The sequence below is a fragment of the Vanessa tameamea genome, chromosome 6 (assembly GCF_037043105.1).
Source record: "Vanessa tameamea isolate UH-Manoa-2023 chromosome 6, ilVanTame1 primary haplotype, whole genome shotgun sequence".
In the NCBI taxonomy this organism is placed as follows: domain Eukaryota; kingdom Metazoa; phylum Arthropoda; class Insecta; order Lepidoptera; family Nymphalidae; genus Vanessa; species Vanessa tameamea.
The window spans coordinates 5,145,635-5,164,942 of record NC_087314.1 but is presented as its reverse complement, the minus strand read 5'-3'; the positions used below and the strand labels follow the sequence as shown (position 1 = coordinate 5,164,942).

The 19,308-nt window shown below is 34.7% G+C and overlaps 2 protein-coding genes across 2 annotated transcripts; one reads left to right on the top strand and one right to left on the bottom strand.

Moving 5' to 3' along the window:
• The first annotated feature begins 1,373 nt into the window (after nt 1-1,373).
• On the top strand, nt 1,374-13,602 carry LOC113393457 (tubulin alpha chain-like). Its single transcript, XM_026630343.2, has 9 exons — nt 1,374-1,516; nt 2,003-2,228; nt 3,326-3,498; nt 3,815-3,943; nt 6,839-7,009; nt 7,542-7,682; nt 8,941-9,156; nt 9,622-9,785; nt 12,849-13,602. Exons 1-9 carry the CDS (start codon nt 1,514-1,516, stop codon nt 12,979-12,981), a joined length of 1,356 nt encoding a protein of 451 aa, XP_026486128.1. The 5' UTR covers nt 1,374-1,513; the 3' UTR covers nt 12,982-13,602.
• Nucleotides 13,603-14,465: 863 nt separating this feature from the next.
• Nucleotides 14,466-15,595, bottom strand: LOC113393476 (retinol dehydrogenase 12-like). The gene has a single exon (XM_026630365.2). It carries the CDS (start codon nt 15,566-15,568, stop codon nt 14,585-14,587), a length of 984 nt encoding a protein of 327 aa, XP_026486150.2. The 5' UTR covers nt 15,569-15,595; the 3' UTR covers nt 14,466-14,584.
• Nucleotides 15,596-19,308: the final 3,713 nt, after the last annotated feature.

Below are 19,308 nucleotides of genomic sequence, written 5' to 3'. Positions count from 1 at the left end.
AATCTATTGGATTGCAAGAGTGACCGTATTTATTCAAATTATACAATGGTCAATAGCATTATTATATTTACGACTAGGAGGGATTTCTGCATAAAGCCAACACTTTAATCTAATATTAAAAACAAATTATTACGTTTACTTCAAGACATTTTTTTGCTTTACTTTATGATTAAAATATTTTTTTTATACAAAAAAAAACTGTTTATTCAATAGAATTTAAACCGAAAACTGTAATGGTTGAAATAAATTTTATTACCTACCGAAAATCAAACATCTCTTGAAGAGTAAAATAAATACAAAAAATGCAAATTAACTTACATCCAATGCACCAACATTCTGGGGTCCATGCCTAAAGGGACCCGTCAAACTCTATTGTGTCCTAATAGTTCTAACTATGGGGTCCCACCCCATGCCACCAACCCCATTTGCCACCCTTGATATTTATTCCACAGACTAGAGATGGCTAGAGATCCTATCTTCGGCGTGTTCGAGACTTATTAATTTGTGATTAAAATTTTCGATATAAGTAGTATTCATATAAAATAATAAGTAATGATTGGTGAAAATAGTTACGTATTTAACAAAAACTTTAATATATTTTTAAAAATGTACACATAGGCGATTCGCGTTCAGGAGTTCGTTTAATAAATGTAATTGTAATTTATGATCATTTATAAAAATGGTAACGAAATGACGTTAAAATTATTCTAACGGTAGTCAAACTTCACACTTATAAATTAAAACTTTATAGGTACATGTAGGCTGTACAAAAACCTTTGAATCGTCAAATCTAAGATTGTTTTTATAATCCTACTGTCGATTTAAATCAGGGACTCAGACGGACAAAACTCAGTAGTCACTCATTTTCAATAATAAAAAAATAGGTAGGTATATCTATTGTATATTATGTAACTCATCCTGTATGAAAATAAGTTAATTCCAACTCTACGCTCTTTTAATCGTCAAAAAATAACCTTGTATTTGATAAATAAGTAAGGTATATCACCTTACTTATTTTCTACATAATTCCAGTATTTTTTAGTCTAGAAATGTACAGATTAATAAAATAAATACTTCCATCGTACTAAATAGGTATATGAAAATGATCAGTAATGAAAATATATATTACTCATATAAATCAATTATATTAAATTATATTATTATTATAAATAATAATTACTATTATTACACTTCTTAGAATCATGTTTTTTATAATTCCATTTCTGTATGCATAATTGATCGCATTATAAAAATAAATAAAAATATTAGTTTAAAACTTTTTAAGGCGTGTTGTTTTTGAAACTGGCAGGTCATAAATTTCAAATTGTCTTAATATGTATTTCAATTTTAGAACGATTTACACAATAGATCTAAGCGGCCCATAGGACGGGCGCATTTTTACAAATTTTTTTTTCTAAATTTTAGTTTACATAAAATTTTTGTAAAACTGTTTTAATTTACAAGGTTTTTCATTTATTTTACGTCCGTGTCGTCAAAATTTTAAGTAATCATAATGGTAAGTGATTTTACATATTATTTGGTAGACCGACCCGTGTATGAGGCTGAATAGGCATTTTTCCACGAGCATGTGGTTAGGTATTGCAGAACCTTGGCATGTTTTCTTTTTCGTTTGGAATATTTGTAAATGTCCTTAAATTAGTTCAAATATAAAATAACAGCTAGCAAAACGTTTTATTACTACTACGGCACTCGTTTGGTAGGGTTTGGCGTTTATTCCTCTGCGCTTCTATGCGGGTTGTGTTATATATAAAAATTGAAAATGTTCACCTGACAAACATGCAGGTTTCCTTATGATATTGATGATATTGCTCTCGAACATGCGATGAAGTTTAACAAAAAATAGTGTTTGCAAAGGTTTGAATCCATAAACATCGGTTAATTTTCAATTTCATATGTAACGTAAAGATCGTAATTTATACGTGTAACGCGCGTATTTATATTTTATTTCCGTAAAAAAGTCCATGCTTTACAATGTTTATAGAGGGAGTGCATCTCTGTGCACGTGGGTCAAGCCGGTGTGCAAATGGGCGTGGCTTGCTGGCAACTGTATTGCTTAGAGCATGGCATCCGCCCTGATGGCACACTGCCAGGATGCGAGACGGATCTTAACTCGGCGGACTCGTGTTTTAACACATTTTTCTCCGAGGCTGATCGGGGGAAGATGGTGCCGCGAGTCGTTATGGTGGATCTGGAACCAACTGTTATAGGTAAAGTTTGGTTAAATATTTCCTGCCATCTAATTTATACGATTTTTTCTTCGTAGTAAGATTTTGTATAATTTATGATTAATTATACATTAATATATAGATAGCCCAGTGGTTAGAACGCATGCATCTTAACCGATGATTGCGGGTTCAAACCCAGGCAGGCACCACTGAATTTTCATGTGCTTAATTTGTGTTTATAATTCATCTCGTGCTCGGCGGTGAAGGAAAACATCGTGAGAAAACCTGCATGTCTAATTTCATTCTGCCACATGTGTATCCACCAATCCGCATTGGAGCAGCGTGGTGGAATATGCTCCAAACCTTGTCCTCAAAGGGAGGAGGCCTTGGTCCAGCAGTGGGAAATTTACAGGATGTTAATATTATACATTAATTACTGCCAACATTTATATTTCAAATGTTTGCAGTAACTTGAACATATAAATAACAATTATAGTTTGTGTACGTAAGTAAAGGAAATCGTAGAATCCGCGTTGACAAAGGTCACGCTACAGAAAATCACAAACATCAGTTTGTCTGTCAAAGTAATCGTAAAAAGTAAATTTATTCTTAATAAATTAGTAATCTTAACTTAGTGATAGGGCTTTGTGCTGGCCTGTCTGGGTAGGTACCACCCACTCGTCAGATATTCTACAGTCAAACAGCAGGACCCTGTGTTGTAACGACAGGCACAAGGGACAGAACATCTTAGTTCCCAAGGTTGGTGGCACGTTGGCGATCTAAGGAATGGGTAATATTTCTTATAGCGCCATTGTCTATGGGCGGCGGTGACCACTTACCATCAGGTGGCCCATTTGCTCGTACGCCGACCTACATAAAAAAAAGTAATTGAAACACAAAAACAATTTACTTCAATGAAATAGTAATAAATTAGGTAATAAATTGACTTATAGAAAATATCGCATATTGATCAGAATGACAGGTTTACATATACTGATAAAAAGATTGCCGGCACACTTTATGTATTTGTCTTAACATATGACTTAAACGTCCATTTATAATAAAAGATTTTTACAGTCGGGTACATTTCTCGTACATTTATTCAAAATAACCATTCTGACCAATACCGAAAATCGCAGATGAGGTGCGATCGGGCGAGTATCGTCAGCTATACCACCCCGAGCAGCTGATCACTGGTAAAGAAGATGCTGCTAATAACTACGCCCGGGGTCACTACTCCACGGGTAAGGAAGTATTGGGACCAGTGATGGAGAGAGTTAGGAAGCTGGCGGACCAGTGCACGGGGCTACAGGTAATGTTGCTAACACCAGTTCCTGGTAGTAGGGAATGAGGAGAATAAAATACCAGACTATATATATAGATTTGTACCAACGAATCTATGTTCAATGTTCATACCAGAATCTCAGTAATGAATATATAAGGACTATTGTCATTTAACTTCACACTTTTATAGTTAATACAATTTGAGTCTATAACATTGAATAGATGAAAAGTTCGATACGGAAATATTGTCATTAAAATATGTACATAATTATGTATGTATGTATATGCATATTATTTCTAGTAAAAGATAATTTATTTCTTTAAAAATAAAAGGTTTATTGTAGGGCTTTTTCGTATTTCACTCATTCGGCGGAGGCACGGGGTCCGGTTTCACGTCTCTTCTAATGGAAAATTTATCCGAAGAATTTGGTAAAAAAAGCAAGTTGGAATTCGCCATCTATCCAGCTCCACAGGTAACCACACATCACACTCCCAATTAATTTATCATTATTTACACGAGTATGAATTATTAACGTTAAGGTTTTAATTATATACAAATAAAATGAGTAAAAACGAATGCGTGAAGTTGTGGCGAGAATGCTAGTATTTCTCCGTTAAATCGCTATTCCGATTCTCATGCATCAGAATGACTGTACAGTTTTAAAATAATGCCAGCACTTGGTAACTGTTTAGTAGTATTTAGTAGTGATTGCAGTAATTAGGATAAAAAAAACTAACTATTATATACAGTATTTTTATATATGATATATTATCATATATTATTTATTATGGATTATTTATATATTTTTTATTTTAAATTGAAAACAAAGAAAAAAAAATGTGTCAGTGTAGGCCACGTCTTCCAAGAAGACGACAAGCTCGAAGTCCAGCGACGGTCTGCTGATGTTCAGTAAAAATAAAAAATAACGCAAAAATTTATAAAAATAAAATGTAAAAAAAGGCACGGGCAACTGTGAGCACGTGGATGTTGTAAATTAAATTTTTAAAAAAAGTAGTATTTAGTACCTTAGTTTAAATATTTGGTACCTACATCGAAAACAAAAGAAATATTAAAATGACTATTCATTATGACGTCAAGATGACCGGTCATTTATAATTTTATAATTTTGAGCTCTAGTATTGTGCAATTGTTTATAAACAATATTTTTTATATTTTCAACATTATAACGCATTTTTATTTTGCATATAAAAGGCGATAGGCATAGAAGCTTGTAGCACTTTTTGGTCTTCTATTCTTTTCGATCTCGCTGGAAAAACGCATTTATGTTTCTCCGATATGAACCGGGGTGGTATGTTACAGCATCAACTGTGCCGAAATACCTACTAAAAAATCAGCACTAAGTATCACTGATATAGGACTAAATATTTGTTAAAAATGCATGTTCAAGAATTTCTAAATTTCAGTGTCAATTGTACGCTGTTTTACCTATAAAAATGAGTTATAAGCTATTTATGTAAACCACTAAACGAGCAAAATTGCCTACTTACGAATGTTTTGATTAAAAGTAAATCTTATATAATTATTGAGAAAAAAATGAGTGAAAACCAGTCTAAATGGACAAAATTAAACTTCATGTTATTTCTACAAAACTACATTGCTAAAGTCAAGTTTACAGTTATAAAGTCTTTGATTACTGAAAATAAAAATTGTTTAATTATAATTAACTCATTTTTTTCGAAATTAACTATCAACATTGAAACGCAACGCGCAGAAACGCGCAAATTGGTATACCGCGCCGAGCACTCACAAAGGGAGGACGTAAACATAGCAATTTTCTATGTAAATTGGCTCTCAGAACAGGCATAGTAAGGCTAAGAAGTTTTGATCTGAATTGTATTCATGAACTCATAATTTAGTTTCCATTTATAATTAGACTACCAGTGTCCTTAAAGATGTTTGTAGAATTAGCGTATCATACAAAGGTTGGGTGACAAATTTTGCCGGCAAAATTTGATACTAAAATTACACAAGAAATCGTATGGACCCTAAAATTATTTTTTAAATTGATTTTAATATTTTGTTCAGTTTTTATTTTTTACTAGCGACTTTTTAAGCTGGGCACAGCTTTGCACGGGTGCAATGCTGCCACTAAATATACTACAGAATGTCTTACAACGTTCAGTTTTTCAGTCGTTAGACAATATAAACCGCTATCTCTCTGCCTTTTCAATGTGTAATATCTTCGAAACTAATACCTAATTTAAATAACATGCTGTAAAGGGCCATATTGGTCTATATCTATTGCACAATGTATTTATTTTACTTAACTGGATAATGATTAATGCGGTATTGCTTAAAATCGCTTCGAAAATAAGCCTTCGAAGATAAAAAATGGCTGTTGTGGGCTATATCCCTAAGAGATAGACATATACCATCGCGGACTTTGTTGAAGACCTTTTTAAGGTGTATAATACTGTACATTATTTTGATACACCTCGTAGGGTTCAGCCAGCGTTTGCAATGTAAGCGCAAAAATGTATTTATTTACGACATAACTTCAGAAGAAACCTCTAAAATGATCAGTATTTCTCTACTATATTGTGCATGTATTATACATATAAAACTTCCTCTTGAATCAATTTATTTATTAATTTTAAAGATCTAAGCATACAAAGGAACAGACAGCAGTAAGTGACTGTGTTTTATATATTACATTTGAAAATAAGCCTTAAAATATATATATGGAATAAATAATGTATTAGCATCACGATGCTAACACGCACACAAACATAACAATGACAGAAACTGAAAAGCGGCAATTGGAATAAGCGCTCCTAATGAAAACATCAAAATACGATCGTGTAATGAATGCGAATCCATTATTTTTTATTATTGTAATTTGTAATATACATTGTTTCGTGTTATTTCTGTATTTAATTTCTTAACGAGATAATAACTTAAATACAATACAATAGCCTTCCGGGTCACTTGGAAAATGTATTCTTTATTTCACGACATTACAAACAAGTTGTTTAAAATCCTTTGAACAAAACAAAACAAAACCTTTAAACAATCTTACGTTTTTCTCAGTTGTAATAGCCATTATCTAAGGGGCATTATGCGCTCAGACCAGTTAAGCAATGCATACGAGTATATCGGTTGACCTTTATGCAAGCCCGTCAACGTGGGTACCATTAATTGTTCTACCGCAAAACAAAGCATTACATAGTATTGTTGTTCCGATCTGATCTGACCAGCGTAACTACAGAGAAAAGGAATTTATCTTACGATAAGATAAAGAACGATTAATATTTCTTACAGCGCCAAATACCAAAATCGTAAAGTTTGCATGTCCGAACATTTTTTTTTTTTAGTGTGTCTGTAGCAATGCAATATATTGTTGCAGGTTTCCACGGCGGTGGTGGAGCCTTACAACGCTGTGCTAACTACACATTCCACAATCGATCACTCGGATTGCGCATTCATGGTGGACAATGAGGCGATATACGACATCTGTAGGCGAAGGTTGTCCATCGAACGGCCGTCTTATGCCAACCTGAACAGGCTTATATCACAAGTAAGTCTTGCGTATACTTGATGACTTAATATTCCAGTAAATCAAACGAAAGCAGTCCTTTTTAAACATCAAATACACTCAACAAAACTAGAGACCACTAATACGATCGGACTAATATGTGAAAGTAAGATTTTTAAGTTTTCATGTAATGTTTAAATATATTAGAAAACGTTCCTATACTGTCTGCCTTGGATTATGGCAAAAATCAAAATATATAATTTTATCATACGCATAATCATGCTGCCTCTGGAAAAATTGTCCTATCCTCTTTTCCGCTATTTATACATGATGTAAAATATAATGATATAATTGCAATCATAATAATAATTCAAATAATTATTAAACATTTCCATCGGTTCGAAATGACGATTCTACCGAGAAGAATCACTTCTCTATAGAATCTTCTCCTAAGTACAAAATTTATAAGTATGTATATATTTTTTTTTAAAAACCGTTGTCAATACATTATGCAGGTCGAGTTAGCAGTAAACAACATTATAATATTAACACACGGTTTTAATGGTACCATCAGGTAGTATCGTCAATTACTGCTTCGTTGAGGTTTGACGGCGCGCTCAATGTGGATCTCACGGAGTTCCAGACAAACCTCGTCCCTTACCCAAGAATACACTTCCCGCTTGCCGCATACGCGCCTGTCGTCTCTGCGGATAAGGTATTTAATAGCTTTTGGAATCTAGCAGTTTATCTATATTAAACAAAATACTTGAAATTTTGTCAATATCCATACTAAACAAAACAAGGACGAACCATTTTTTATCATACTGGGAAAACACATTACGCGTTTCCCAATCATGAAGTTGGGGGCGGTGTTTGTGTGCCTCGCAGGTGCTATAAGACGTCTAGTGTGCCCTAGCTCACCGTAATACCCACTAAAAGCCAGTGATGCTCTCTCCGTCAGCCCGCCTATGCGAGGGGGGGCCTCAATCAAACAAACATGAAACTAATGTAACTTTGTAAATTATCATTTTTATCCCAATAAAAAAGTATTCCTGTAATAATATTAAAAAATTACGACTTTTAAAGCATATACATACGCTTATATACAACGATATAGGTACATATGCATGTACGACATACAGTGATACACTATCACAATAGTTTACCTGTCGTTTTTTACAAGTGAGATACTAAGTGACAGTGACTTACAGAAAAAACGAACGAATTGATTTTGGCGATCATCCAGTAATTGTTACTAAAATAATAAATTATTATTGTTATTAAAATATGGACGTAGAAGTATTTTTCTTGAATTGTTAAAAACTGAACGTCTCATTCGAGGTTGAACTTCCAAAAAACTTGTTCTGTCTGCATCCTGTTGAACTTATAAGCATTTAACTATAAAGTATACAAGGTTTCTCAAGGTTATTATGGCAATTAGTATTTAAATTTTATTTCAGATTATTATTTCGTACATAGATAAATTATAATTTATTTAATTAAGCTATTTGTCTTCCTTATTTTATGCCAATATATCCAGTTGTTTTGCGTGATTGAATAAAACACATACAAGTGTCACATTAATAATATTTTTAGAATTGAATATTCGATAGTTTTAGTATTGCACTTAGACAATGGCGCTGTGATAATATTAACCATTCCTTACATCACCAATGCGCCACCTTGGTTGGAAACTACGACGTTATGGCCCTCGTATACCGCCTGTAGTTACACTGACTCACTCACCCTTTAAACGCGAACACAAGAATAAGTATTGCTGTTTGGAGGTAGAACATCTGATGAGTGGGTTATACTAAGTCAAATTGAATATCATTCGAAAACACATAATTTAATTGCATTTTTAAGTTCCATTTAAATGTTTAAAGGAGTTCCATTTTTCCCATGTTGCGATTGTGATTTCCATCCGTTAGGTATTTTATTGCTTCTCCTGATATAAACTTCTCCACCGCCAGGCATACCACGAAGGCATGTCTGTGTCGGAAATAACCTCGGAATTGTTCGAGCCCCAGAACCAGATGGTGAAGTGTGACCCTCGCGACGGCAAGTACATGGCATGCTGTTTACTGTATCGCGGTGACGTCGTTCCCAAAGACGTGAACGCGGCCATTGCAGCGATGAAGGGACGAGCGGGGATACGCTTCGTGGATTGGTGTCCAACCGGGTTTAAGGTAATCACTTTAATGCTATAATTAAATACTATTATTATTACAAAGAAGCAGTAATATATAACCCCCTTTATCCTAGTCACTGCCTCATTGTTCTAGAAGTTTAATATACGGCCACAGATTTTGGGGTTCTAGGTTCAAACTTTAGGTCGGACCAATAAAGAATTACTGGGTTCTTCTGTGAAAAAATTCTCAGTATCAGCCCCAAGTTTGGAAGATGAAAGTGTACTCTCCCGTGTCTCGGAAAGCACATAAAGCCGTTGGTCCCGCGCCCGAACTATTTCTGGTCGTATCGGATTTGTCGTCCCACTGGAATATGAAAGTGCACCTGTATTTGTGCAAACACGTGTGGTCTATAATATGTCTTGCGTGGTAGACTAATCTCCCATCACATGGGCCGCTGTGACCGATATCAGTGGGCGACATTATCCTAGCCTGATTCGCACAAATGTGTTCTATATTTTGAAGGTTGGGATAAACTACCAGCCACCGTCGGTGGTGGCGGGCGGCGACCTCGCGCAAGTGAAACGCGCCGCGTCGATGCTCAGCAACACGACCGCAATCGCGGAGGCGTGGGGCAAACTCGACCACAAGTTCGACCTCATGTACTCCAAGCGAGCTTTTGTACACTGGTTAGCTTGGTTAACGTAATATGGTTTGTTACTAGTTGTTTTCAGCCGAGATGGCCGAATGGTTAAAACGCGTGCATCTTAACCTGTGATTGGGGGATTCAAGCCCTGGTAAGCACCACTGATTTTCCATGTACTTAATTGGTATTTATAATTCACATACACATTACATTAAGAGGACAGTCCTTGCGGAACGCCAAAATAGCGCTTACTGTTTTTAAAATATCTTAAAACTGGAGCATTGATTATGGATAAAAAAATACATTCAGTATCTCAATAGATATATCTCAAGTTTCACCGCATGATATTTATAAAATTTGTATCAATAACCTGGTAAATTAATCGTCAACATCACTCCAAACACTGAAATCGACCTTTTCTATTAACATTTTTTAAGCTATTTACCGGCTAGTTTATACATGTATTTTTGGTTAAATGGGGACACAGAAGTGTAAATAATAAGTTCACCGTGTTCAATTTCTATTATATCTCACAATATTATAGTAATTTTTATTTAAATATTGCTTACTTTTTGGCATTCGTCGTCCATACATTTTAGTATGGAGAAAATAATTTGACGGTTTTGACTTATTATTCGACATCGCTGTCAATAAATTTTCAGTCCCTCCCCAGAGCCCAAGGTGAGAGCACGTCAATTTTTATTTCGAGCCGACTCTTATAATTTCGCAAAACGTCTACGCACACATAGACAAGTTAGCATAAGGGTGGGGCGCGAGTGTCGTGGGACACAATTGTTAATTTTTATGCTGCGGAGCTGAGTCTTCCTGTCAGGGACGATAAATGAGGACTCCACTGAAGTTTGGAATCCAATGCTATTCCCAAAAAAAAACCGTAGTATTGGCTACATCAAGACGGCCACCATTTAAAGATATATTATAATTTTGCTTTCTAAAATTTGGTAGGGTAAAAACTACACATTTCGTTTTTGAGTATTCAAAACTAAATTATTTACTGTAAACCAATCGTGTATCTGTGATAATGCACCGTTCACATCGTCATAGTCAGTTTTTTCCTGTCTACCTTAAAAATCAGTGAAGTATCGTCAGCAAACAACATTATATCACAAATACCTTTAACATAGAAAGGAAGAAAGGGACCCAAAATTGATCCTTGTGGAACACTCATTTATAACGTAGATCCAGAAAACTTTATGCCATTAATGAAAACTTGCTGGACTCTTTGACTTAAATATAAAGCAATGAGATCAAGAGCTTTACCTTTAATACCGTAGTATTTGAGCTTATAAAGAAGCGTCTCGTGTTCTACACAATCAAATGCTTTAGACAAATCACAGAATACTCCAATAGCATTCTGTGATTTTTGTCAAGCATCGTAAATATGTTTAAGAAGTGCTATTCTCGCATCAGTTGTCGAGCGACCTCTTGTAAAACCGAATTGCTCACTATGATAAATAGTATTGGTACCGAAATGGACGAGAAGTTGATTTAAAATATTTTTTTCGAATATTTTACTTAAAATTAGAGTATTGAAAAAAATTATATTTAACTTCGTTATTTATATTTATAAAATTTAAGAAGTGATTATTTAATGTGTCTTTACTTTAATTTAATTCGGTATATCTACCAACCTTAAAATATCAAGAAAATAATTATTATTATTTAGTTAGACGAAAGCAGTTGAAACAATAAAAATCATAATGAATAATTGGCATCTTATTGCACTCTGACCGCACCCTATGCTAACAAATAATTTATAATTGCGTTTGCGAGTGACAACCTTATAGCTAATACATTACTCGTAATTAAATGTATTTTTATAAATCCTACGTTATGAACGTGCAATGAAAATTTAATTTATTCGTTGCACCGAAAACAAGCAACTAACTATCTCCGGGGATGCGTACGATACACTGCACAATGCATCTGTATTATTGAAAAGTACCTATGTGTGTGTTCTAAAATTAATTCCCACGCTTACAAACTACGCTCTTAAGCATATGTCCACTTTTAATTAAATGTTTATTTACCCACCCATCCGTATTGAAGTAGCTTGGTGGATTTCGGTCCAAACCTTCTCTTCAATGCCCTTAGACCAGAAGTGTGGGACATTTACATTCTCTTACTGTAATGTACTAGCGATTCACCTTCGTTTAAATTTCCGTAAAGATTGGTTGATTTTTATCGGAATTGTTCTGAGGATGGTAACATGAAATTAAAACATAGCTTATTTTCTTGTCCCAGTGATTATAGGACGATAGCTGCATAAAAAATCGATTATGGTCTCGTTTTGAAGAGTTGCGCTTAAAGATTAAAATTTAATAAATTGTTACAAATTAAAAAATAATTCATTTAAGAGAAAAATGAAAAAAGTAAACAATAGTACAGTGAATTGTTATCGACTGACTCCAATTCTAACTTAAGTAATGTAGGTATAGTATTTGACATTAAAAATGTATTTACATAGTTTCATCATTTTCAATCATCATCAAATGTATGTGAGTGACTTGCAGTTTACAATGAAATGAAATCAAAGCTAAACCTGAGATAGGTTTCGAACTTCCTAAAAAATCTTTTGAATAAACGCGAAGTTTCGCGGGCGACCCACTAGTAAATACGTTATAATTAATCAAAACCTTAAGAAAATACATAGAACTGAGTCGATAGTCTCGAAGTTGAATTTATTGTATACGCATTAATCTTTTTTCGAAATTAGTGTTTATAATATTTTTCCTTCTTTTACCGTTTTATTTTTGACATTCAATTTTGTAAAGTAAGTACAATCCGATTATTTCCGATATTCCCCGATGCTCACTTAACTTTATGAAATACTGTAAATCGTTTTATGATTTATAAACATTAAATATATCATATTTTATAAGGACTTGAAATGAAATGAGTTAAAGCAATGTTTGACTTACTTTGTTACATAACCTTAACAGCGACAACTTTTACAAATAAACATACGTGACGGAAGGCAGTTTCTTACTTAATTATAATTTAACTTTTATTAAAATTAAATAGGAAACGTTTACAAGAGCGTAAATAACCAAAATAATAATTAATTGATTAAACTGGTCTTTTGAAGGTACGTAGGCGAAGGCATGGAGGAAGGCGAATTCACGGAAGCGAGGGAGGATCTACACGCGTTGGAGAGGGACTACGATGAGGTGGCTATCGAGACCTCGGAACTCCCGCCCGGCGGCGACGATGAGCTGTGACGTCACGTTTCGTCACAGAATGCGCGTCACACGTGCATCTTTCAAATCGTACACACATGCGCGATTAACTGAAGCTCATTACAATCGTGTAATTGTCACATATCTTGATTTTTTCGTAAAGATATAATTTCAACTTTCGCTTCACTTGGTCGCGCAAGTGTGTGCAAGTCCTTAGGCAAAGCTTATCACTCGATCCAATTCGGACTGAGTCGCAGGACTGAGGCCGCACTGCAAATACATTAACAAATAAGTATTTAATTCTTATGTGCGATGTAAATTGTTTACAACGGTTTACTAACCAATTAGAGCAAGTGCATACGTGAGCCTAAGAGCGTCTCCACCGAAAGCGGACGCCACAAAACCGCGACCGCATGATTATAATGTTGAATATGGCAGAACTGCGAAAATTGTTATAGGTTCGAAAATGTCCGCTAAGGTTGGAAGAGACTCTTAATGCCGACGAGATGCATTGCCCTCTTATTTTTTATACTTGTTTTTAAATCGAAATGTATCGTGTGACGATAATTATTGTAAGCGTAATTGTTTTGTCCGCGTCTTTGTAAAAAGTCATAAAAAGTATTACGTTGCTTGTCCGTGTTCAATAAATTGTGCATTTTTTTAAATTTTATTCGTTTTAATTTTTTTTCAAGAAATTAGTCTGTTTTGGATGTAGGTAATAACTGTTATTAAATTATGTAAATATTTATGTATAAATAGCATACCTATTTACTAATTTAACCCATAATCGGGCGTAGTACGATTTTCGACCACCTAGGTAATTAGTTTTATAGTGATGTTGCTTTTTTTTAATTCAGAAAACCCTTATTTGATTACCAATATTTGTATCGTTCGTATGAAGCTGAAACATTTTATAATAAACAATACATTTTGGGAAAAATCATTGTTCAAAGAAATTGGTCATTATATGCCCTCTACCCGTCTGGCGGTAGTATGGTATGGACACTGTTTCCATTATACATGAGATGATTTTGAAATAAAAATATAATTGTAAATCATTAGGTTTTTATAACAATAATAATATTCTACGTTTTTTTAACAAAAATAACGTACTACATTTTTTTTAACAAAAATAACAATCTTAGTAATCTAAGTAGCGTAAAAAAAATTATTTAATCATTGATTTAAAAAATGTGACTGCTACAGTTTTTACAAAACAGTTAATTTATTGCCGCAGTACCACGTTGACAATAAAAAAAATATACAATATTCATTGCCGGTTGTCAGTAGAGATAAAAGTTCAAACTATGCAGTACCTAATTAAAAATAGGGGTAATGGAAACAAATTATAAAACGACACAGAGCTCCTTAAAATGCATATTGCATAAAACGACCACTTTTTTTTCTTAATTTTCATATTTTTTAAGAAACAGATCATAGGTATACATTGTACAGGTAAAAATTAAGAACACGCCATATTTAAAAATATGCTTTGCACATGGGGCCTGATTAAGGGTTAAATTTTATATACAAAAAGGAGACTAAATGCAATTAAATATAATTATTGTACAATAAAATTAAACAATACTCCAACAAAACAATATCACAACTATGGGTAAGTTAAAGTGACGTCACAGCTTAGATGTTATTGAAAACACTTTTCCATTGCCTCACTACTCAATCCAACGAGACTTGTGGATGTATTCCATAACTCTCCAGCGATCTTGTCATTGTAGGCAGAACGTTTTGCTCGTGTTAATTTACAATTCTTAAATAACTGCCCGCTTATCTCTCCCGCCTTCTTGTCTAGTGCAACATGTATTGCTGTCTGTGCACCTAACCATGGAGTTTTGAATAATACGAATCCTATCATCGTCAGAATACCTCCTAATATATTACCAACACTACGAAAAATTCCCGTTCCAACCATACCCGGATCTACACAATTAACGACAACATTATTTCTTTTCAGTCTTTTGGTCAATTCGTGTGCGAACAACACCACACTTAACTTGCTATTCGCATAAAACTGTACAGGAAACCAGTAGCGTATATCGTTTATTTTATGAATGTTAATAAAACCGAAATTGTGCAGAACTGACGATGTATTCACAATCCTAGCCGGATCTGATGTCGTTCCCGTTTTATTTAAAAGAGGCAACAGTAATAAAGTCAGTAGGAACTGTCCAAAATAATTCACTTGCATTATAAAACTCATCCCATCATCTGTGATGAACTCACGAACGGCGCCAACTCCGGCGTTATTCATTAAAATATCCAATCTTTTCTCGATATTGAGGACATCCGTTGCAAATTCTCTAATAGATGTTATAGAAGATAAATCTAATATTTTGAAGACCACATCTGTATTGCTGGTTTTATCTGAAATGTATTTCAAGGCGTCTATCCCCTCGTTCTTAAAGGGACAAGCGATAATAACACGAGCGCCTCTCTCTGCGAAGTCTGTCGCGATCTGCAATCCCATCCCTGTCGTGCCTCCAGTAACAATTGCGGTTTTCCCATCAAGTCTCTTCTTAGACGTACATATTGCATTAGTAGATTTCTCATATAAGCCTACAATTAGTGCTACGATTATTATTCCAACGACAATACACAACAACAGCGACATATCGATGTGCTTATCACGCAAGAGACACCGACACTATAACTGGTTCTTCACTCGCGGCCGGTTTATATATATTATTATTCTAGATTACATAGTCTAGAGACGAGATGGTGCCGGAGATATATATCAAATGAATCAAGCAAAAGTTAGACCCAATATTTCTTATCATAGATTTGATTGATTTGCCATATTTAAAAAAAAGAAGCTATTCTGACATGTCGAGGATTCCAGTGATCCAATAATTCCGAGCTCAAACCCCTGCAAGCACTACTGAATTTTCATGTGCTTAATTTGTGTTTATAATGCATCTCGTGCTCGGCGGTGAAGGAAAACATCGTGAGGAAACCTGCATGTGTCTAATTTCAACGAAATTCTGCCACATGTGTATTCCACCAACCCGCATTGGTGCAGCGTGGTGGAATATGCTCCAAAACTTCTCCTCAAAGTGAGAGGAGGCCTTAACCCAGCAATGGGAAATTTACAGGCTGCTAATGAATGATGATGATGATGATACAGATTAATTGAACCCAGGGCTGTTTATTGTTATTGTGATACAATATGTAATATGTATAAGATACTAGGTACAAAACACTTATGCTCTATTCCAAATAGGAAAGAAGGTAAATAAACAACTTTGACCTTGAATTGACATGACATTTGAGTTACACTAGTGAGGGAAAATTATTGAGTGAATGGGTAATGAATGCTAAGGAACGATATATTTTATTGGTTTTACGTAATTTTATGTAATATTTTGAATACATTTTATATAAATTGCAGGTAAGGTACATATTCAAATTTTTAGGTAGCAGCATTTTTGTCTTAAATAAAAATTGAGTCGTTATTTTTGATTTCGATCATGGTAATTCGCAAATACCCCTATTAATTTATAAAGTGATGAGTCATAGAAACACACTCACAATTTTATTTATATGAATAGATTTTTATTCCCTCATTAAAATAAAAGAAACGTTGTATGTTTCAATAATAAAGTGGCATTTTCAAGACATATGACGTATTGTATAATATTAAGGTTTTGAATAAATAAAATTTTATATATTGAAACGAAAGGCAATAACAACAACTATGTTATATATATTTTTTATTATTAATCGTTTATATTTTTTTAACTCGGTTATCTTTTACCGCCTTTTTGCTATCGCGACCCCGTCTTTTCTTATCTGTTATCGGTTGCCACGGGCAATCCCTTTTGCATAATTGTTAATGAGTAACGTTGGGAAAAGACTGGGTCTGGGCTTGGCTTGGCTTGGCTTGGCTTGGCTTGCGCTTGCGCATGCTACCGTGACGCTCCGACGGTTGGCCCACCATGGGCCTCCAAGCTAGCAGCCTTGAGACTGTCTATCTCTTTACGCAAGCGGCCATTATCGGGACGGAGTTTTCGCGTCTCATCCGCCTCAGTCCGCGATGCCAGGGCATCTACAATTCCCTGAAGTGCAGCTGCCGAATCCCTCAGTTTTTTAGCATATCCTCCTTTTAGATTGGAGCATTTTTGCGCTACCTCCAAAATGAGGGCATCGCTGCGGCCGGCCTCTGCACGAAGTTTCTCTGTGCCCATCTTAGCAGAAGTCTTTCTTGCATCCGTGACGGATTCTTCGGAGCCCAAGACCACTTCCGAAACATCCTTTCGGAACACCCTGCTCCTCAAGGAGCGCTAAAAAGCCTCCTCCCTGGCCTCGGCGGCACTCGCCTTAAGCTCAGCCTTAGCTCGAGCGAGGCCACTACCACGACCCCTCAAGGCCGTTTTGCCACGAGTTGCTGGTTTGCATTTCGCAACCATACTCATCTCCGTCTCCGTCTCAGTTTCTGAATCGGAGTTAAAAATTGCGACACTCCCAACTAAGGCGTCGGACGACAATTCGATTTCGACGTCCATCGCCAACAACAAACAATAAAAAGAACAACAACAACGACAGCAACGACAACAACAATAAGAGAAAATAGGTCTATGAAAGACCTACTACCAAACAACAAAACCAATCGTCAAGGAAAACAAAGTCCATCCACAAGCCAAGTTCAAAATTATAACGCGACAGAGAATAGAAAACAATAATCAAGCGAAGGTAATTGTAAAAAACTTTCGAGAAACATTGATGACACAATATAATTCAGACACGACCGCACGGTACGACGGCTCGAGCGCAATCAACAAATCAAAGTAATACTGTTTTCACTTTTAATGTCATAATGCCGACACTCGACACATACTTCTTACTAAAACACTTTCAATTTTATATACTCACTCTTGTTTAGTCAAACGCAGATTGATTTGATAAATATCTATATATCAACAATTTCGATGTATCAGATTACGTCATGCTTATACTGAAATATCGGATACCAGGTTTTCATGAAGGGATCGCTATTCCAGCGAATCATCAAAATTGCACTTTATTGCGGCTTAGTTAAAGTTCAAATATCCTTAGGATAAAGTTATTCCTACCAAAATATTAAAGTTTGTCAAAGTAATTATAAGCGTATCGGCCTGTGCAATTACATATCCCATTGCTGGGCTAACTCGGGCTCCCTTTTAAGGAGAATATTTGGAGCCTCTGTTTTTTACCAAATTTTGTTTTTATTCAGAAACATGCCACTTTCCTTACGATATTTTACTTCCCCGCCAAGCACGAGAGGAATTATTATAAACACAAATCTAGCGAGAAACTCGCCCGCGATTGATAGTTAGAATATGAGAATATCAATCGAAGAATACCTGCACGCGTTCTAATTATCCATAAACAAATTGACCAAAGCATTATAAAAAATCAATACAATGAGACCGTGTATAACTGAATAGTGTACTATTTATAATGTTTGTTACTAGCCACCCGTCTTGGCTTCGCATGTGTTAAGGGTTTACAAAGAACGTATTTATTGAATTAACAAACACCCAATAAAAAATCTAAAAGGCGTTCCCTTGTTAAATATATGAATATATCAAACCCGAAACAAAGTTTTTTGTTTTAAATGGATAGTTAATTAATATAATTTAAATATTACTTTAAAATACAACAATACAAAATAATGGATAATGACGATGTATTGATAACCTTACGTCATGCTTAACTCAAAACATGCGATACCAGGGCTTAATGAAGGAACGAGAGATCGCAAGGCTACGCTATCCTATTCTAGATATTGATTATCAAAATAGCACTTTATAGCAACTTTTTTAAAGTTACATTTTCCGCAACCAATAAATCCCATTCCAACACATCGAGATACAAAGTCACGTTGATTTCAGAACGTGGGATACCAGGGTACTATGACCGCAAGATTATTACAGTTATTTCGTTGACGTAACTTTAATCGAACCAGTTTTTATAAAACGCCAACGCGCTTTTCTTCTAATTTCTTGTTCTATACCTACATAAAAAAAACTATAAAGAAACATGTTTTAAATCTGGCTTACTCAAAACATTCGATACTTATTATTGTTGTGTTAAAAATAGAACACAACAATACTAAATATTACTGCTAAGCGGTAGTATATGTAATGAGTGGATGGTACCTACCTAGACGTGCTTGCAAAAGGCTTACCACGACAAAAAATATTTTAACATGTTTAGTACGAAATATTCGTCTTCTTCGACTTCATCTGGCACATTTAAGTGGTAAGATTTGATTATATAAGTAAGTTAAATAGAATCTCAATTACCTACTATTAAGCGGATGTTTAGCGTTTTTAGCTATTTTAAAAAACTACATGGTGTTATGTCCTATCG